We start from the raw sequence: 23,316 nt of genomic DNA, 5'->3' as shown, positions 1-23,316 counted from the left end.
AAAATACTGACCATATATTCATGAGCTTAATCCCCAACATGTGAAACGCGCGACAAAGGCGAGGGGTTTTCAATTAGATCGCCCACTTTATCTGTGTGTGTGTGGGGGGGGGGGGGCAGGCACAAAACTTCCTTTAAAACCCTTTAAAGGCGTTAAATTGGTCTTAACATCTGTAATGCCGTGTCGATGGAAGCGAGTCCCCTTTGTCATTGATGAAGTAACAAACCACTTCATCAAACGGCTTTCACACACACACACACCTCGTAGAGTTAATTCCCCTCAAATCCCCCCCTCCATTGAATCTCACTACTAATGCAGGACTATTACAGCAATCAATGGTTATTCTCCTCCGTTTGACCCATCTATGGTACCCGAGCAAATCGCGTGAAATTACCCTGCGGATTAATGTAGTCCCTCTTTTTATTGTCTGCATCCTGTGAACCCCCCTCCTTATTCCTCCTTGTTTTACAGGTCTGCAGGTCCCACACCTGTTAATCACCCTATTTAGTCCAAACAAGCAGGAATTAGACCCGATAAGGGACCGATGGAGAGCTATTTCTGTACCTTCATTTATCCTAACACATGCTCACAGCTTCACACAAAGTCACCCAGCTGCTCCTTGGAGCATAATGCAAAAAAAAAAAAGCACAGAAAAAAAGATAAAAACCAATTTTCTCAAACCACCATCCACGATGTGTGAGCTCTATGTTTTTTAAATTCCTCTTCTTTTGCTCAAGTCCAGTGGAGCGTGCGTGTTTTTTCCGTGTTTGGCCCTATAGAGTTTTGATGAGATTGTGCGGGGAGTTTTTAATCTTATTGTGAATATACCTAATGAATAGCAAACCAATTTGTCCCTAATATCTGGGGAATGCCGGGAGGCGGATGACCTGCTGGGAGCGAGGCTTAAACTTTGTTTGCAGCGCAAAAAGGCGAGAAAATTGAAATGCTGTCGCAGGGGCAATCGCTCTGGATTTATAAAGTCACACTTGTTGGATGTGTGCTCTCTCATTCAAGGCAGGCCTGCACTTGGGATTAGGCCACGAGGCTTCTTGTTGCATGAATGGGCATGATAATGAATGTCGATATATATAAAAAAGGTGAACACAGCTCAATCTTGCGCTGTTTTCTTGCAAATTGGATGGAAAAAAGAGGGGGAAATGTGCATGATTTGGTGAATCGTGTCAACGCACTCGGCCTTTAATGCTCCAGCCCGCCTCTCACAGGTTAAATTCAGGTGTCCAGAAAATGTCCTCCCACTGACTTGTCTTGCCCATTTTCATCACCGCCATTCCCCCGCTCCCGTCTCCTTCCTCAGCTGCTGGACTTGATTTGGATTCTCCCGGGCCTCGTTTCTCCCACCACGTCCCTGCCTGAGAGAATAGGCCCAATCACTCCACAGCCTCAGCCGGATCAGTCCTCACTCAGTCCCCGGGAGAGAGGAGCTCTAAAAGGCGCTTTGATGAACAGCCTCCCCCTCTTCTCACCCCCCACCCCCCACCCCAGGCGAAGAACCGGCCCCGATGAAAGACCTGAATAGCAGGGCCATGGCACTCCGCTCCCCTCTCGGATCGCCCCTTAATTCCCCGTCTCTCTTGCTCTCATCCAATTAGCTCAGTGTATTAAGCGGTTTATCGTCTCATAACCGCCCTTTCAGCTCCAACAAGGGAGACACTTTGCAATAGGACCAGCTCTCCTTTTGACACCCTCTCTGGTGCTTGTATGTTCCACCGCGCTATGAATAACAGGGACAGAATAGGGGACTAATTCCCTCATCAAAGCCTACCTTGTCCATTGCTGGTCAAAACGACAAGCAATAAAGCTTAACACGACAATACAAAGAGACTTGTTCGACCTTATTAGCTTAGCAGGGTCGAATTAATGCAGGGGACTCAATTTGACTGGGTTCACTCCAAACTGGGAGGACAAAAACGGGGCCCTCACTTAAAAACCTGCAGCCTGGTAGTGTGGAATAACAGGTCTGTGCACATTTACTGTGAGTCGCAGTTGATTAATAAATCCAGGAAGAAAACAGAGCAACATCAGGCTGAGCAACTGTGGGAGAAGAAGTAGTGGAGCTGATATGATTTAATAAATATGTTAAGTTATGAGCAATAGGCTGCGAATGCACCAAGACACTTTCTCTCTCACACACACAGCATGTTCTATCCATTGCATAGTGAATCATGGTTTAAGTGTTCAGCCCACTTAAGGTTGCCTTCACAAGTCACAGTGGTTTGAAGTGATTTGTGAGGCGTGCAGTGTTTATGGAAATGCACGCGGCAGGATGGAGTTAAAAAAAAAAAAAAAATCTCCTCGGATGAATATGGTGAAACACTTCATGTAGCGAGTTACAGCCTGAACTTTAACTACAGCAGAGGAAATACATACCGTACTTAGAAAGTAACTGTGACAATATATACCATGAGACGATAATAGATCTATCACCCATGATGCATGTAGGGCGGCATGGTGGCGCAGTGGTCAGCACTGTCGCACGGGAGCGTGTCCTTGAGCAAGACACTGAACCCCAAGTTGCTCCCGATGGAGACCAGCACCTTGCATGGCAGCTCGGTTGCCATCGGTGTGTGAATGTGTGAGTGAGACTTAGCTGTAAAGCGCTTTGGTAACCGTGAAGGCTGAAAAGCGCTATATAAGTGAGATCATTTACCATTTACCATGGTACACTTTGCCATTCAGATATCAATCCCTTTAATATCTATTTGTATTAGACAATGATGCTGCTTTATCGTTACATTTCATACAGTTCTGGCATCAATGTAAAGAACCTCAAGTCACTGGATTAGCCTAAAGCAAACATTCCTGTCTGAGTTATTTCACTCTTAACAGTTCTTAATTGTTTTTTTTACACAAAACGTGCTATATCACGATACTGCGATATAAAATTACACATACCGTAATAGAGGATTTGATCTGTATCTCATTAGAAATCAGCCGGAGCTGTTTATTCACCAGAAATCAAGTAAAACTTGCAAAATCCCATACGTGTATTTAAAGGACAAAGCTGGCGATATACTTAATTAAATCCCATAAAAAGACCAAAACCAACGTTTTGTCTCTCTCTGTGGCACTCTGCTCCAAGCCCATACGCTCTTTCTGAAAATGTAAGTCAACATAGATCATAAATATACTGTTTTATTTTATTTTTTAAAACAGCCATGCACTATAATAAAACTACAGTTAATTTTATGGAAACAGGAGTAAACAAGTGCATTTGTTTGGGACTAGTTACAGCTGAGGAATAATACACATTTGGCGTACTGTGAGTATTTAAGGCGGTGTATGTGGGATCAAATGAGGTTCATGGTAATGAAGGAACATGTCAACCAGTGCCAACATGTGGCTCTTTACTGCCTTTATAATAGTTTTTGGACTAGCTTTGGCTACACAGGCACCACTTGTTGGTTTTGATCTTTTTATTTGAGATTAAGAAAAATATTGATCACCGGACATATCTTTAAATATGGTGTCATATAATGTGAAGGGATGCTTGATTTACCTAACCAGATGCCCCAGCACTATGAAATGGGTCAGTTTTGTAAATTCTTACCATTTAGTTTTTGTTTTTTGAATAAACTTCACTTTCACGCCGTGTTTGTTGTGTTACAGAGTGCAGTGGTAAGAGGAGACATGAAAACACTACAGGATATCCATCCACTCATTTCAGTCACATTACAAACATCTTAGCTTTTTATTGAGGTTTGAGTATCAAAAAGGGTCTGAACAATATCTAAATACCCAATACGAAATATTCTGGTCATTAGAAACAAAAAAAAAAATCATTCCATAAACCCACCTGAGCAATACAAGTCGGATACATAGAAAATTACAGGCATTTAAACACAATCTGCCCAGAGGAGGGAGTGAAGATGAAACAGAGCGAAAGGGCTGAAATGACATCAGTTAAACAGAGGCAGTGGAGGAGAAGGAGATCAGCTGTTCGATACAGAGACAAAAGAGCGAGTGAGCAGAACGTGTGGCCTCCCTCACCTCGTCACTCCCTGCATCCTTACTCCTTTCTTTCATCCTCTGATCTGACACACACACACGCAGGCACACACTCGGGATGAATGGTGGTAATCAGAACAAGCGTCCGATCGCTGCAGGCATCCAGTGGTCTTAGTGGCGAGGGTCACTATCATTGGCTAATTAGCGGCTTTCGGAGTATACTGGCTGCTCTGAGGATAAGTCATTTTTACACACACACACACACACACACACACACACACACACACACAGCTGGGCACAGCTAGCCTCCACACACACACAATAGACTGTCATTTAGGTATGATTGCTACTCCCCTTTACCATACAGAGTCAGGGTGATGCGGTCAAGTCATGAGTGTGTGTGTGTGTGTGTGTGTGTGTGTGTGTGTGTGTGTGTGTGTGTCTATGTGAAGAAACTGGAGGAATGAAAAGGTGTGATTGGATTTAAAGCCATTTAACAAGCCCATTAGGTTCAGGGAAGATGATGTGGGGTCAGATGGTCAAAGCCTAAAAATCACCAATCCGGCTACAGTCAAAAACCAATAACAGAGAAAACATAGTAGCTGAATGTGCAAATGTCCGGCTTTGAGTCAGATGTCGGAGCGTCTTGGCGATGTCGTCTTTACAGATGTGTGTGTGTCGTTTTACTTGAGGGAGGAGAAGGCCTGGAAGAGTTTGGCCAGGTTAATCTCCGAGTAGCCGCTGGTGGCCAAGGCTTTGTCTGGCACTTCCTTCAGCCTCCGATACACTTCTTTTTCTTTGAACCACGGCTTTGTACATTCTGGAGATGAAGGAAAGAAAGAAAGGAAGAGTTATCATTGCCAGAGCTCAATGGAGGATCATTCAGTCCTCAACTGCGTCAAAGTCAATACGACAGGCTACTGCGACGTGTGCATTTCAAACTAGTGAATGATTCACCACTGATGACTCTCACCACCCTCCATCCCTATGATTAGGTTCTGCCGAGTCCGACTGGAAGAGGAGCAGAGCGCACACCGGCTTTGTCTTGTCACTAATAAACACTGAAGAGCGATTCGCCCTTAACTAGAGAGCTAACAGATCCAATGCCATCAGCCAGTAATGCTATCACTTCGAGGGCCAGGAGGGGCATCGCAGAATTGAACTGAGGGGTCGATGGCAGCATGTGCGCACACACACAGGATCATAAGATCAATAGAAAGCCCAATGAGAGCATGAAGTCAATATCTTGTCCCTTTTATCGCTTCAGGTGGGCCGTAATAAGGCCAGGGAGAAGACTGAGAGCTGCTATCCTGAGCAGGGTGGCCACCAAAACCAAATCTTTACAATATTATACTGAGCATCAAGTGTAGATGAAGTATCATAAAACCAAGTAATAACACACTATCACACAGAATAGTGCAGCAAGCTACATCAGGAATAATTGTGTGTTGACTGGAGCAACCACTAGGGAGGAAGCAGGAAGATAGAAATGAGAGAAGGTTTTGTTTTGTCTGCGATGGGTCTGATTTAACAGCATTAATCTAGTTCCATTCATAGTGAACATAAATTAGGTTTTCTTGGCCGTCAGATCTTCATCAGGTTTAAATCATAAAGGCAAACAGCAACGATAACATACATATGTAAACAAAGCACAGAAGAAACCGGCCAATCAAAGGGTGCAGGGTCAAGGTCAAGGAGCTTTTCTAATAAAGAATAATACATTTACTAATATCGATAAGTTAAATAGATACATATCATTTCATAGAATACTTAAATATACAAGGTTTAATACAATAGAATCTAATAATATAGAAACATACAATGTCAAAGGATGAACCCAATAGATACAAATTATACAATACATTTTAAAATGCAAAAGGATGGATCAAGTGTATGAATATTTTTCTTAACAGTGCTGTTTGCCTATATGAATGTTACCTGATGAAGGTGTGAGGTGTGAATATTGCAACTAAAGTGAGTAAAAGTGATAGAATGTGCAGAAAATTCAATTTGTAGAAATGAAAAACTGAAGAAAAGAAAACAGTTTATTACAAGATATGTTTTTAATAAACAAACGTAAGAAATTACTTGTTACCACAAAAAAGTAGCAATGAGGACTATAGTACTCCAATTAGAGCAGCAACTAGACCTGAAACAATTAGTCAAATAATCAATCAATATAACACTAATTGGCAACTATTTTGAGAACTGATTTTATTTCCTTTTTTTTAAGAAAAAGTGACAAAAAGTGGCTGGTTGTTGCTTCTCAAATGCTATTTTTTGCCTTCTATGAAAGTAAAGTGAAGACTTTTAGTAAAGCATATAGATACTACATATATAAACTCACTCGCACGCGCGCACACACACACACACACACACACACACACACACACACACACACACACACACACACACACACACACACACACACACACACACACACACACACACACACACACAGTCCATATGGCCGTTGCCATCATCTCCACAGCCCTATCTCCTGTCTCGTCCTTCCTGCCCGCTGCATTAGTGGTGGATAAATACCAGCCCACTGACTGCCCAAAGGAACAAAGGTTAGATACACACAGATCAACAGTGAGGCGCGCACACACACACACACACACTAAAAGAACATACACACACACGATTGATGGTAGTTAAACACTTAAAAAGCACACTAACTCACAGTCATGGTGACTAAAAAACATCCATTTGACAAACAGTAATCACACACACACACACACACACACACACACACACACACACACACACACACACACACACACACACACACACACACACACACACACACACACACACACACACACACACACAGAAGATGGTGTGGTTGACTTAAACGCCAGCAGCAACTATTACCAGATAATCCTCATGTTAGCAAGGACAGGGATGGAGGGAGAAAAGGGGAGAGGAGAGGCAGGGAGAGACAAACTAGTCTATTTATCTGGGGAATAGAAGGAGGGTGATGATGCATGATCAAGCGAAAGCAATCATGTCATCATTTCTGAAAGGTAGGAGAAAATAATTCCCCCCCCCCCTCCTCTTTTCCCTTCCTCACTCCTTTCCCTTTTCCACCTCAATCACTGTGTGGCGAACAGATAAAAGAATGATTTAAGAGTCACAGAGAGGAAAAGAAAGAGGGAGAGACCTCGCTGGAAGTCGGAGCACAGTGGGGAGTGTAGTTCAAATAAATAGCCTCCCTTAAAGAGTGAGTGTGAGGTAGGAAAGGAGAGAAGAGAGGGCAGACGGCATTGCTGGGAAGGCCGAGACGTGAAAAGAAAGAGTGGAAATAACAAGAACTACATGACGATTGGGATGACGGATGGAAAATGACATCTGGATAGAAAGCAACACTGTAGACACAAACGTAGCTATAGATCCCAAAAACTTTGCCTAATTGATTGCATTAGACATCATCTCTTTTTTTACACACACACACACACACACACACACACACACACACACACACACACACACAGTGAGTGTATCAGGGGTTATCTTTGCTCTAACTAGGTGTTGTCACACACTCGCGCACACTCTGGCGGTGCTGGGCACGAGTAGATCGGGGCTCTGCACGCTCTAACTAGGTGTAAATACAATAACAAGCCTGTAATTAAGTGAGCATGATGAAGTTAATGGAGATCGGCCATTCCGTCGGCCGCCTCCATGAATATTCTATTAGGCTGGTGGCGACGGGCAGCTGGAATAGCAGTTAATTTAATCACCACTCGGAGCACAGGGAAACTTCTTTGTGTGAGTGTAATTGCACAGAATGAATAATTGATTTGACAATCGCACCCGCGGATTTTGCCACCCCGCTTTGTATCGCCGGAGAGAGGGAGGGGAGCAGGAGAGAGGGAGAAGAGGAAAAGAGGAGAGGAGAAAGAAGACAGAGTGAGAGGAAGAGGAGTGGGAGGGTAGAAGAGGACCAAATGCAGAGTGCTGAGAGGTGGCAGGGAAGCTGTCGGTAAATGGATCATTAGAAAAGCGCAGCTCAAGGACAATTTATATTTTATCAATGCGGCAAAATTACATTATTGCTCACACACGCAATCATACTGCCCACACTCAAGATTGAGACCTGGAGGGGAGGGGAGATGGAGGGAAGAGAAAGGCAACAGATAGACAGAAGGAGGGAGGGAGGGAGGGGGAGATAAAAAGGGAGAGCAGGGGAGATGGAGAGAAGAAAAGTGACATGAAATGATTTGAAAGTCATTGATACGGGATGTTCCCAGCTAAGGAACGGACAGCGTGTTTTTTTCAGTGTGTGTGTGTGTGTGTGTGTGTGTGTGTGTGTGTGTGTGTGTGTGTGTGTGTGTGTGTGTGTGTGTGTGTAATCTATTAGAGATCTCCTGCAGCGGATGAAATTACCTCCATGTTTTACTCAGTCGCAGCAATCAGGCACAAAAATGCAATGTACATGTAGATAAGACAGGCGCTGGTTTGCAAATGTGCACACACACACAAACACGCTGTAGCACTGCAGTGTACACACACACATTCAAGCTGATCAAATTACATTTAGCCTCGACTCAGAGCTCTTTTATGTGAAGCTATTTCACTTTAATGTGCTTCATTGTGTATGTTCAATACACACGTAAACATACACGTTCAAACTTTTCTGTGGGAACAATAAATACTCAGATATCTTCTGAATAAGCTCATGTTTCTCTGAGTTTAGTAAACAATGGCAATGCAAACATTAAGGGATGAGGCTGGTGATATTCTATATTGTTATTGTCAATAAATTCGATAAAAAGACCAAAACCAAAGATGTGTTTGTGTCTCTCAATACCCTTTAGAGGATTTGTGGTGGGAAGGTGATCCGACCTCGTTCTTACCTAACTACAAGGCGTACGCTGCAGGTTTGAGCTAAACGGCTCCCGTAGCCCTGTGTGGGAGAGTGGTTCGCTTGAATTTCTTCTGTGTGAAAAGAAACCAAACCAAAGGGAAATCAAGTTTTCCAACTCATCCACTGATACGTACAAGAACAAACAAACTATGGCTTTGAAAACACCCTCAATCCCAAGGCCATTAATTAACATTGAGTTAGCAAGTATTTACAGCAGCAGGATGGTGTATGTAGGATTAACTCAAAATAAACTACAGTGTCCATATTAATCATGATGAAGGAACATGCCATGGCTCAACGGTTGATGTGGATAAGATACATCAGGCTTTGACTACATAGACAGTACTCAGTATCAGTTTAATAATAAATATATAAATAAAGTTTAGTTTAGACAACAGTATTTTCCATTCCTGTATCAAAAGTCCTGTACCAAGAGCACAGATGACCACAATTACCTGTTTATGATGTTAAATTGTGGGAAAAAGCAAATGCAAATTTGCATTTGAAACTTCAGGTTGCCGGCATAATGACTACCCAGCTCTTCTGGTAGCAGATGAAGCTATTTACATTCACTACATAACACTATCACCACCAGAAAGACAGTACAATAACATTAATGTGAGATGGTGTACACACACAAACGGCGCTCATAATTCTCTATAGGTATTAGGGCTGTCACTTTTTCCAGAAATCAAGCTCAAACGAATTTGAAACGACACACAATTAATTTGAATGCGCACACATGTTAGTTACTTTGCCATCTACGGTGCAGAATCCAAAATACTTCCACACACTCTCAGATGCTTTAGTGTCGTGATTTTCTTTTTGCTCAGGACAGCTTTGTTTGCTAATGTCCTCCATTTTTGTAGTAAACCACATAACTATTATATAACTACATTACTAGCTCAGTTTACCGATAGGTCATGCAATAGGTCAAGCCGATAGTGAATTTTTAGAGCGTCCTCTACTGGATCACAAGGCAAACTACTTCCAAGGGCCTGTTGCGCTTATAGACAGTAAAATTTCATTACAGTTTGAATATTACATTCAAACAATTGTTCGAATATAAAAAGTGACAGCCCTAATAGGTATATATGCACACACTCCCAAAGGGACAGCACTCAATGGACAGACTCACTACTGAGTAGAGTAGGGTGTATAGGATTGTAAGTCTCTTCCCTGTAATAGGAGCAGTGTGGCCCCTGGGTGTGTAATGCAGTAATATGGGGTATTATGGCCCCAGGACAGAAGGATAACACCGTAAACCTATATTTTATAGCAGCATGAGCGTGTGTATACATGCATCCATCCTCCATTTGAGCAAAACAGTGGCTTGTGTTGGATATTAATCATTTGGTGGAGACACTGGGTTGTCACAGTGATCTGTACCTGCTGATAAACACAGATCTGACATAAATACAACATTCATGCCATCTTCTGGCTCGTAAAACTACAACACAATGGTGAATAGTGAAATCATATCAGCCAATATCTGTATCATTTATATGTATGCAAATACAGTCATCCGTACTTACAACAAGTGAGCAATGTCTGTTTCAGTTGTTATGGTTGGGTTTGGGTGCTATGATGAGTTTCACTCTAATTTGTGTTACCTCATCCTGTTGTTAGTGTCCTCCATTATGGCATGAATATGACACTGCACTGTAATGTTTAACTCTAAGAGTACTGCATCATGTACACCACTTACCAATCAGCACCAATATAATGAATTTAGTCTGTTATTAAAGACTGATTTGCTTAATGTTATTGAAAACATATCTAAATGCAACTTACATCAGTCTGATATTGCGACACATTTTTGTGGCCGACACTGTGACACCAACTCAGCAGAAACCTGTTGATGTTAACTCTGTAGAGTGCTGGGCGGTGCTGAACACTGGTTGCAGAACAGTACCGGCTGTTTCAGCCACATATTCCATTTTTAAAACAGATTTTGGGGGCGATGAAGGGAAAGTGGAGGTCATGTGTAGGAAACCAAACCATCAAACAGGAAAGGTGATGATTTCATGGACTGGCAGCTCAGAGAACAGAGGAAAGTAGTCACTTCTCAGCTGACAGAGCAAGTAACAAATAAACATGATGGTGTCTGGACATGGTGCAGTGGTTAAAACCCACAGCTGGTGGGTGATCCAGAACCCCCTGTCCTGTGTGTCTCCTAATCCCTTTACAGTCCACCAAGACACTTCTTCTTACCATCTCAAGAGGAAACTCACGCTGAGCCACCAGTTGACACTCAGTACACTTCTCTCTACAGCTGCAGCTACACTGTTTGCTTCCTACTGGAGCTTAAATACTCAGATCTTTAACTTAAACACTGAAAGAGATATGCACTAATAATACATCTGATTTAAAATTAGCTATGCAACTGGGTGTATGACAGCAATCTAAAGGACTTCAGTATATGTCAATGGGTGTACATACCAACCTGAGGGGTCACAGGCTGATTCACAGGATTTGGGAAGGAATAAAAACGTCATAAAATGATCTTTTTTTTGGTCAAACTTTTCTCTAATCATCACAGCACATGCGAAATGTCTGATTCCTGATAAAAGCCACTGATCTGGTGTCAGTGGACCACAAAATGTTTGCAGCAGTCACGAGACAAGATGTTAAACAACCATGTAACATGTGGTTGTATACTAAGTACTGTACGCTGCACCTTCTATATGTACAGTAAACGCTTGCTGGAAGAACGTACTGTATTGCATTGTGAGGTAGAAAATAGACTCAGGAAGATCGAAAACACTGCAGAGCACAGGAACATAAAGAAAGGAGGAGAGTCAAAAATTGATTGGCGATGATTTCTTGCATCTGGGCAAAGACAGAAATAAAAGAAAGCAAAAATGTAGGCTATAATCATGTTAGTACTCCTTCCCTTCCCCTCCTCCTCTACACCAGTCCAATCCCTCTATTTCGGCTCCCTCCATCTTCTGAGTGGTCATCTGTTGATTACACGTTATATTTACCTCTGCTGTCTCACTCTTTCACTGCCTCACTCAGGTCCTGGCTGACACACACTCGCAGCATTCAGGCATACATACATAAATAACATACATACGTAAATATTTAATCAAATAAATAAATCACTCGGCCCAGCGGCCCTTTCTAATCAAGTGACATCAATCAGGGAAAACTATGGGTAAAGAGGCCTTGTGGCTGACGCCTACTGAGCGCGCCCAGAGCGCTGGAGTAGCGTCTATTTGAGTCCAAGGGGGGAAATATACGCTCCATGTCCCATTATAGGAGAAGGGCTATCCTTTCGTCAGCGCGCCCATTACTCCCCCTATCATTTCCCCAAATCTAAAACCTGTTTTCAATCAACACAGCCAAACGAGTGCCTGTCCAAGAGAGGGAGAGAAAGGAGAGAGAGAGCAAAGGAGAGAAAGCAGTAGAGATGGACAGTGAGGGTAGGGGTAGAGGGAGAGCGATCGAGGGCTCTTTCCTTCTTTCTTCCAGTGATTGGAGCGTTTTGCATTCTGTATGTGTGTGTGATTGAATCCGTCTCCTAAATTAGGGCTGTCGACTCGAGGAGCTGAATGTCCTTAACCCCCCTCCCCATATCCAATGCCCATACTCTGCTACCTCCGTGTGTGTGTCACATCATTGGGGAATATTGTAAGTGTAGCCTGGGTAAAAAGTTTATGTTGAGCCATTGATTGCTAATGTTATGTTGTGTGTGTATTTGTGAGGAATCATTGTTAGGACATCAAAATTCAAACTTCAATAGCGGCTCGAGTAACTTGATTTTAGTTCCAAAGGCGGTACTGCAGAACAATAAAAACAGCAAAAAATAAATTTTAAAAAGTTGGCCTGTTTTCTGTTTGCACAAAACTTTAGAAATGATTCTTGTAACAAATAGAAAAGGGTACAAGACCTAACAGTACAGTAACAAGCAACATGTATGTGTGTGCATTGTCTTACTTTTCTCCTCAGACTGTAGTACTTTAGCAACTGCATAGTCCCAGTCAAAGATGAACCTGTAGAAGCACAGCTGGTTGTAGAGGGCCTTCTCGGAGTACTGTAAAAAAAACAAAAAAAACATGCAGAACAACACAGATTAAAACATCGGTACTTCGACAAAAACACAAGCTGAACAAAACCTGATGCTCAATCTGATGAATATTATTGTAAAAACTTTGCTGTGTTATGACAGTAACAGTTGGTTAGGTCATGTCTACATTTTGTGTGAAAAATCACTCAGATAATGTGAAACCGCTAACCTGTCCCCACTCTCTTCACCTCTTTCCCCACCTTCCCATTACCTCCCTTCTTTCTCTTTACTTATCCACTTGTACTACCACTTTTACATTGTTCGATACTTCAATTCAGGGTATCTGCCAATACAGCATACCAATCTCACTGTTGATCAACATTTATCAGCAATTATTTTACAAGTTAATCAGTCATTTTCTGACTTTTTGTTGTTTCTAGCTTCTCAAATGTGAAAAATTGCTACTTTCACCTTAGGCCATGGGGAAGTTGTGATGTTTCAGTATGTTCTCATATTTTGTAGACAAAATAATTCACCAATTAATTGAAAAAATAATCCGCAAATTTGGAATATTAATAGTTCTGCTGACGTTGTATGAATGCAGCTTTACGCCCTTCTCAAACTCCCTTGGACCTCGTTTAACTGACACATACAGTATGTTACCACTTGTAGGATACAGACAATGCTACTAATCCATTTCATATCCTGCTTGTATAAAGGAAGTTAATAAACCCATTATTTTTGTGTAATGAGAATGGAGAGTCAAGATCAGGACAGGGCAGAAAAACATCCAAAACACATTAATAAACCTCGTTTACCAGTTTGAGAAACAGGTAGACTGAACGTGACTCTAAAAATGTGCACCCGGCTCATATGACTATACCTCCCCGAAAAACATCTCCCTTCCTCCGTTGTTACACAGTACAGCAAGAAAACAAATTTGCTTGCTTTGTTAATCTCCACTGCAATTAACTGGAGCCACACGACAGCCTGCCAGAGGGAGAGAGAGACGGAGACGATGCGCAAGAAAGAGAGGTGGGAGGGAGGAAAAAAAAACACAGCAAAAGAGAAAGGGTAAAGATACAAAAAAGAAGGGAGAGATAGAGAGAAACAAGAGACAGTGAGGAAGAGAGAAAGAAAAGAGGGGATCAGGCCTGAAATACCCTCCCTCATAATAGTTTGTTGTGATAAGCCATTGTGAGAGAGGCATGCGAACAGCCGAGGCTGTCAATTTGATTAGCCATTATACTGCATGTTTAATTGCAGTTATTGGCTCGTCATTTCCCTGCTACGCTGGAGAGGGCACGCTAAGCCCCGACCCCACACTGCCATCAGGTGTGCGCCGAGTGCTTTATTATTACCACCAGGAAGAATCCCCTGACAATTCCTGTGTGACAGTATCTGTGTGTGTGTGTGTGTGTGTGTGTGTGTGTGTGAGAGGGAAGTGAGTTTGTGTGTGCCCATTATACCTGCCAATCGGCAATGTGCGTAATTGTAATTTCAGTTTTTACTGCTGTGGCATAATCAAGTGGCAAGAGTATCTAATGCAACTAAATGCAAACTATGTGGTGTGTGAGTGTGTGTGTGTGTGTGTGTGTGTGTGTGTGTGTGTGTGTGTGTGTTTAATGGCTTTCTAAGGCTGCCCACATGGCACACACAGCTGTTGACCGTTGATGCACTGCCTAGTCAACAACCAAACCATGCACATCCCATAATGGAGCCTCGGTTACGGTTGCCAAGGTTGAACAAGCTCAGTCGGCACAAACAGCACACACCACTTCTTCCTCTTGAAAATAAAACACACAGAACACACACACACACACACACACACACACACACACACACACACACACACACACACACACACACACACACACACACACACACACACACACACACACAGGCGCACAACACTCGCATTCAAACAATATAATGCTGATTGTGGGCGGGCCAGTCGCTGCATACTGACCGACTGATTGACAGGTGTCAGAAAGGCGTGGCTAAAATGTTACAGGGTTGTTATTGAATTTAGAGCCCCTCAACCCCACCTCACTCTCTCTCTCTCTCTCTCTCTCTCACACACACACACAGCAACACACACAGCAACACACACACACACACACGCCTACCTCGTCATTCAGCTCGGCGCTTTGTTCCTGCACTGACACCATTTCAATTTGCTCCACAAATCTGCAGCATTTTCAGCCTGACTGCCTAAGGAGCAAACCAGCTGTGAAATTGCCTCTCTCCCGGGAGCGTAGGACCCCCCCAGCCCCCACCTCGTACCCCTTGCTCCTTTGCCTCCCTCTTCCCCGACTGGAGCCCCCCCCCCCCCCAACGACACACATATACACATCCCGCCGCATGTACACATGCTCAAACACAGTTAAGCCAAAAGGAAGGTGGAAATGCGTGTATGTGTTGTGAGAGAATAAAGAGAGAATGGAGACAGGATGTATAGAATAAAGAAAAAAGTAAGAAAAAAGATGCTAAACCATACAAATTGATCCAAATCACAGAGCAACAGTCTAAAATGGCTCACACAATAAAACGAGCACTCAAGACTTCCTCAGAGTCTTAAAAACACCTGTCTCTATCTTTTAGGGGACACACACAAAGACACACACATCCAACCTCCAAAGAACTTTTGCGCACTATACTGTCGCTCAAGTACACCAGTGAAGCAGTTAATGAAAAGGTAGTCAGTCAGACAATATGTCTCTGTGGGTGTGAGAGGAAAGACAGTGCAAAAACAAAAACACACACAGTTTATAGTGGATGGAAAGTGTGCGAGCTGCAGAAAAACTACGACCGTTCAGTGCCGTGACATGGATATGGCTTAGAGGAAAATATCGCATCCACGGCGACACAAACAAGGCCTCAGCGTTACACACTTTTTCTCTCCATACTCTTCTCCAGCTTAGCTGCAAACATGGGGTTGTAAATACCGAAAGCTACAATATCCAAGCCCTTGCAAAACTGCAGCTGCAGAAAGAGAGAGGGAGTGAGCAAGGGAGGGAGACGGAGAGAAACAAACATACATTTTCCCTCAGCTGTGAGGCCACAAGGCTTTAAAACTCTTGAGCTTTTTAGATGCGATGAGCGTTATTGCCGGTTGTGGTAGTCACGCCGATCAGCTTCACAAGACACCATAATGAGTCAATATATGTAAATCTTTACTAGGCAAACACGGCGGGAAACAAAGGCATTTAACTGGTGCTCTCGCCCGCAAGCCTCCAACGATTCAGCACCGGTAATTTCTCCCCATTGAAAGGCATAATTGCCTGCTATTTGAAGATATTCATGCTCAATTTTTGAAATTAATTTCAATTGGAGGGAAATGTAGAAATGTCAGCTCCAGTGAAAGGGATTTGATTTCAATTATCCTCGCTCAAAGGACTGTGATTTCCAAATACACTTAAGCAAAATTATGACAAGAATTTTTGTTCGGCAAAATTCAGTGTTTAAAGAGCGATTAGGCGATAATGGGGCAGCTTTGAGCCGGCAGTGAATGCAGCCGTCTCCCTCTGAAAGGCACTCAATTATCTCTGATTGCTCCCGCTATAATGTATCAAATAGAGATACCTGCTATTGCCGTAATTTGTGTGAAAATTAACATGCTGCAATTTCCACTAGAGGGAAAAAGGGAGCTCTAATGGGCGCCTGAGCGTACATCAATAAAACGAGGGGAGAAAAAGAGAGACAGAGAGGGAGGGTGAGAGGAGAAGAGAAAGCGCGAGCTAGCAGAAGAGAGAGTGAGCGTAAGAGCTAAGGAGGGAGGGGAGGGAAAGAAAATGAAAAGAAAGGAGCAGGGGAAGAAAGCATTGAATAAAAAGGGGAAAGAAAGGGAAAGTCAGGACAGAGATTTGAGACACTGTGAGAAAAAAAAATAGCCCATTTGATTAAGCACTCTGGAGGGAGGGAGAGGAGCGAGGGAGAGATGAAGAGATGAGGAGCGAGGTAGAGAGGAAGAGAAAGAAATTTAATTTACTGAAAATATTACAAATTGCACCTGTGCATAACTCCCCCAAATTACCAACCAATCAAGGCAGAGTGCCTATTACTCTCCCATTACATGGAGATCAGATCACGCTCTGAATCTGTGTCCAGAGAGGGAGGGAGGGAGGAAGGGAGAAGGAGAGAGGAGAGACAGTGATGGTGAATGTACGCGGTAAATGTCCTTTACAAAAGCTCTGGCACAGGGAAGGTGTTTTTAGTGTAGAGCATACACAGAGAAGAAACCCTGATTGTCTTTCTGGCTGGCGCTGATATTAGCTTGATAATCTGTGACAATACTGGCAGATGAAAAGCATAAAGGGAATGCAGCCAGAGAGTCTGGCTACATGCACTGAAATCGGATGGAGCTTCCAACAAACAAAAAACTTAAACAAAAAAAGTGGGGACTGGTGCATGCCTCATCTTCTTCCCTAGTTGTCTGAGCATAGTCTATCTACCACCAGCTCAAACAGCCATGAATGGCCTCTTGAGTACTTTGCATAATTGGCAGCAATTTAATATGTAAACTGCTGGGCTATTAATCTCCATGCACTGGCTTCAGATAACAGTGTTACCTAATACTGAAAAGTCAGCGCTAAGCGTGATATGAATCATGTTTTACCAATTCTTCTCTGAGGGCGGTCAGATGTAAGGGTCAGCAGCATTTATCAGGGTTTAAAGGTCTTGCTTGAGGGCACTTCGGCAGGGACCAATGCTTTGCTGTATTGCTGGGTTTTAAGTTCAGTTGTTAATTAATGATACATTTCCAAACATTTTATGTGGAAATACATTAAAAATAATTCATTAAATATTCAAAAAGCATTTTAATTTTACTTTGCCTTTCACAAGAGAAGAAAAATTACTTAATTGTTAAGTTAAGTTAACTTTATCTGACTTGAGGGTATCGCATGCTGCACAAATTGTAAAACCCTTAAAAGGTAAATTTGTTATTTTGGGCTAAATTCAATTAGCATAAATTGACTTCAACATTTCAGCAAATTATTATTAATATTATTTAGACAACCTGCAGCTGGTATACAATACAGCGTTGTGGTTTTCTCTTGTTCACACAAACGTCTTGTTGAGTCCAGCGCTGGTGGAGAACGGTAGCCAGTAGGAAAATCAGGACACCACATAAGAAGAGCCATCTGAATTCTTGCCCAGGCTGCCTACATGATTGATTTCAAAGATTGTTCTGTACTTAAATGTCACACAAGCTGAATATATGACACCTTCTCTAGATGAACACTATGCTTTCTATTTCTGCAAACTGATTTTTATGCCATGCTTCTTAACTGTAACGGGAAACTGTCTACGTGCCACATGTTTGTTTATTCCCTGCAGCAGTCAGTAGGCTGTAGCATGGTGCTAACAAGAGCGAGCCAGCATATTGTTGAGGACAGAGATCCTTCAACCAGATGGAGGCCCCCTGACTGAGTGCCATCACAGTTCCTGCTAAAACACAGGGGATCTATTTCATCAGGTTAGTTTAATGTAGTCAAAGGTTTATAAAAGGAGAATGAGTTGAATTAACAACATTTGAATGCATCTAATCAATCACATCAGCACGAGGCTCAGAGTAAATACTATTTTGTATGTATTTTAGCTCCTTCTACCAGATTGGCTTGCTCCTCTCCTTTGGGAACCCCTTTAACATGAATGGGTGCTGCAGTGTCGATATCAACTCTCCTTTATACAGCATAGAAAGTGCTGAGCCTGACCACTGTACTCCTCATTGTTGGTCCTCTCAGATACTGATACTGATCCTATACCATATATTTCTTTCAATCATTTTCATTTGAATGTGCCTCATTTTATATAATACATTTATGTAAAACAGCTTGTAAACTTTGCTGATCAAGTTAGTTGTAGCTTGTCATCATCAGCAGTCTTCATTAGATGTACATAAAAGCAACATGTTATGAGAGAGATCAAACAGTGTGGCCGATGAGAGCCTGCAGGTTATAGGGTAGAGAAAGGGTGCATGAGTGAACACAGAGTGTTAAATGTTTTATTCAGCCTGCAGTTTAAAGTGCTACGGCCCTCAGGCACAGCAATGGCCGCCTAAGTGGCTACAGTGACAGCAGAAATTGGCCTTCTGGTTTACAACCTGTCGCCACAGAGTCAGACACAGCAAAGCAGCTAGAGGGGGACAGATAGGAGCAGAGCATGCAAGATACAAAATTGACAAGAGAGAGTTAAGGCCAGGGTCGAGACGGGACTGGCAAGAATGGGACAGAGAAAGAGAGGACAAAAAAATAGATTGAACTGTCACGCTCAAATTGAAAGGGAGAGTGTTTCTTTTAAATCCAGTAGTCAAGCTAACAAAGCGTTCATAAGGTGGCTACCAGAGCTAGACAGACAGATGCTTTTAATGATTTAACTACCAGCCAGCTCTTAGTGCCTTACAAACACATGAAGGCAGGCATGTGAGTGCGCACACACACTGTCACACACACGCAGAAGCTGGGCGACAAAGAGGAGATTACCTTTATCATTGTGGGTGTGCATATATGGTGAAATGTGATACTAATGAGGGAAGATGTACAGCACATATGAGAGGGGAGACCTCAGCTCCATAGCACCATCACCTGGACAAAACATACAGCTTTCAACAATGTGCTTCAGTGTGTGCATTCATCTCAACCTAAGGCCAGAGTGTGTGTGTTTGTGTATGTTCATTACATTCTGGTGTGTATTGCTTTCACCAGACAGGGCAATGCATAGTCATAAGTGTTTATGTGTGAACTCTGATGTTTGAGGGACTTTGTTGCGTTACCTCAGGTCTGAGAGTTGCTCTGTTGCAGGCGGAGCAGATGGGTCCGTGGCGGGAGAAGGCGATGGGCAAGCGTCTGGTCCGGTTCTGGCAGGCCTGGTCCTCACACACCAACCAGCCCTACAAGAGATGTAGGCAGGAAAATGACTTCCACCAACTTCCAAACTCTAGTAGAGCTGCACATTGGCACCTTTTTCTTTCCTTAAGTTATATTCTCAGCAAAACCTGCAAACATTGTCTGGTGGCAGCTTCTCAAATGTGAGGATTTGCTGTTTTTATATTATTGTACCAAATATTTAGGCTTTTTGGAGTGTTGGTTCTACAAAACAAGGCGTTAATTTGGGCTTTAAGACAACGTGACAGACAGTGTTGACAATTTTATAGAATAAATGATTAATCCCAAAAATATTAAACAGATGAATCTTTAGTTGTGTCTCTAAACTTTAGGTCACTCGTCAGTTGTTAATCTGTGACCTGTTTGTTTTGGCTGTTCTACAAGAAACTAAACACTGAAAACCACAATATCAAGCAATAAAAACAAGCTTTGAAATACACTCTGCTATATTGACCCATTTGTTAATTATGATTCTCAGAGCATTTATCAAACTACCTGAATTTCCATTGCTGCAATACTCCTTTGAAATGACTTGAAATTCTAACTCTGTCATGTCCAAAGGGATCCTTGATGTAAATATCACACATGAATAAAGACAGATAAACATAGAAGGGCTTGCGTCAATAAAAAAAAAAAAATCCTAGCAGCCTTTACTACCCTACGTGATGACATATTTTCTAAAATGTGTCCATTTATCTTGTTGATGAAGGCGTTCTTAAAAATTGACCAAAAAAGATAAATAAAAAACTTTTGTGGCCTCAAAACACTTTAGAAACAGTTTCTGGTAATGAGGAAATTTTGCTGAAAATTGTTGCTTCCATTTAGCTGCTCTAATTCTGCACAACAGAAACTGACAAGAAAAGTAGTTGGAGGAAGAAAAAGAGGGGTTGTAAAATCAAAAAACAACTGCAAGAGACAGGCAAAGAAAGAGGTAAAAGAACAGAGGTTTACATCTGACTTCCTCCCTGGTGTCTATCTGTCTCTTTACATTTGAATGTATCTTCAGCTGCTGTGTGACAGGGTCCTGCTCTGTGAGTACTTGTCAGACAGGCAGAGCAGTGGACAGCCAACACGGCAGTAGTTAGGACCCCCTGGGGTGAGGTAGTGACCCTGGGCAGGTGCTGTGGTCTAACCCTCTCAATCTCCCCGTATTCTTCCAGACCCCTCCACCCCCTCTGCTTCTTATGCCCTGTCATTACTAAGAGGGGTTTAAAGGGGAGGGGGTTAATGCCCAACTAATGACAGAGCATAAGACCCACCACCATCAATGCCTTTGCTTTTTTCCTCCATCTATCTATCCTTCCTTCCTTCCATTCACTCAAAATAACCCCCCCCCCCCCAAAACCACCGCACCTGTCTTTCCATCCACATCCCCCTCACACATACAGGCACGCAGGCTCTCTGATTGATTTTTATGTTTGGCTTTGTCTCGTCTCCTGATCAGTTTTGAGCAGCAGCAACAAAAGAAATGGCAGAATTTTTTTTTCTTTACAGCTTGACTCCACAGTATATAAACCATTTTCCAATGTGCAGAAACCTTGAATAACCTTTCATAACAGGAACCAAGAATAACAAACTGGATAGAGGGACGAGTTACTTGTACCTGTTTCCACTGAACTTGACTCTTTAAAGACAAACACAGTCACACAAATGAATTTACAGAAGTAGCTGAAGCCTAAGCTTGCAGAGCATAAACTGTGCAAATGAAAAAGATATAAATAAAAACTATTTGATTAGCATGTCATCAGAATCAGAATCAGAAATACTTTATTGATCCCCGGGGGGAAATTGTACAATGAAAGTAATTCCAAAGTGAAAAAAAAGTAGCAGAACACTCTCCACCAGCATGTCTGGAGAGGGCACAACTTCAAAAAGTCAGAACTTTAAAAAGTACAGAGTTAAATAAGGAATAACAGAGAAAAGTAAGAAAAAAACAAGAAAACAAACAGGAGCGACTGTGACAGGCTGCATGCACGGTCGGCGCATGCGCACTTCATATCATCTTTTTCATGTTCTATAACCTCATGTTCACTTTGCATGTAATTAAGCTTTGACACTGATCAACAGAAACTCCCTATAAATGTATCAATATTAAAGTTGTTTTATAACATAACTATTGATTGTAGTTTTTAGTCGATATTTAGTAAAGAAACCCTTCCAGACACTATGAACGTGCCTGAAAGAGGACATCATAATTCCCTTCTTAATCATTTTATTCCCTTTACCACTTTTGTCCTATAAATGTCCACATATTTCTGACATGACCAGCTGACATTTTCCTCATCTAGATTCCAGACTACTGGTCTGTATGTGGATTTGTTGTTCATTACATAACCTGCCATTTCAACGTTTCTTTCACTATTACAACTTTTCCTGCAATCTCTGAACACTTGGAAATGATCAGGACAATCATTTCCATTAATGTACAGACCTGTGAAAGCACTTTGCAAGACTTATTGTGTACAGTAGGTATGCCTGTCACATGTATAATTTAAGAATAAACTGCAAAATACACTGTAAATGTTTTCTTTCTTTATTATGCAACTAGACACAGCTGCACACACACACACACAAACACACATATACACAGCCAATCTCCTCTAAATTAAAACCAAACACACATGCTCACACAAACACACACATATGTCCCAAATCAATTAGAAAGTCCCAGAGTTCACAGCTTTACCCACAAACCCCAGCTCCAGGACTAATTATCTAAACACCTCTGCCGCTCTTGTACAAAGAGCTGAGCATCATGGGAAATGAGACTGCTCCAGCGTCTCTGATAAAGACATAAGCAGGACAATGGTTGGTGGAGGTGGGAGATAAGGAGTGTGAGTGTGTATATTATATCAATGGGCGGCTGCTTGATCTCTGTCTTTTTTTTGTGTAATTCTTATGACACAAGCCTTGGCACACACTGCTGTTCCCATGGGACTCACAAGAGGAATGAACACACACACAAACCATTCATTGTGAAAACAAACATGTTAATCGTTTCCCATTTACATCCATTAAAATGAATTTATAAAGACACACATCAAAAGACTCATACACAACTGAGACGGCTAAAAAGAGAAATAGCTACCCACAATGCCCTTGTGCTGTGCTACTGTGACCCCAAACCCATCCACACAAACCCCACACACTCAAATAAAAATAAATTGAGATTAAGTGCAGCAGACCTGTGTGAGCCACACAGAAAGGACTAAAAACAAGGAGCACACGAGGAACAAGGCAGGGAAAAAAAAGAAAAAACTAATTGAGGCATTTCGGCGGAGCGAGGGGGGGCCGGGGGTGTACAGTCGGACGTCAGAGCATAAAGGCTCATAATTGCATAATTACAGCAGTGGATACCTGACACACTGAATGCAGACGTCAAATGAGTTCCACATAATTTAACCAAACAGAGGCAAGACCAGGCCACGACAGGGCTCACCACGAAATATACCCTCTCTCTGCTTCCCCGTCTTTGTCTGTTCGGTTCTTTTAACTCACATCTCTCCCCAAAACCGCTCATTCTTACAGTTTGAGTTTTGATACTTTAACATCCTCTTCTGCTGAAGCTGCGGGGATACATG

The 23,316-nt window shown here is 42.3% G+C and overlaps 1 protein-coding gene across 1 annotated transcript in view; it reads right to left on the bottom strand.

Moving 5' to 3' along the window:
* Positions 1-3,733: 3,733 nt before the first annotated feature.
* The window catches only part of pola1 (polymerase (DNA directed), alpha 1), a 50,055-nt gene continuing 30,472 nt past the window's right edge, over positions 3,734-23,316 (bottom strand). The window contains 3 exon segments of the mRNA XM_070928066.1: positions 3,734-4,786; positions 12,779-12,875; positions 19,624-19,740. Coding sequence (XP_070784167.1) covers positions 4,650-4,786; positions 12,779-12,875; positions 19,624-19,740 — 351 coding nt within the window. The 3' untranslated portion in view covers positions 3,734-4,649.

Source organism: Enoplosus armatus, chromosome 21 (genome assembly GCF_043641665.1).
Source record: "Enoplosus armatus isolate fEnoArm2 chromosome 21, fEnoArm2.hap1, whole genome shotgun sequence".
Lineage (NCBI taxonomy): Eukaryota > Metazoa > Chordata > Actinopteri > Centrarchiformes > Enoplosidae > Enoplosus > Enoplosus armatus.
This window is presented reverse-complemented; position numbering and strand designations above follow the sequence as displayed.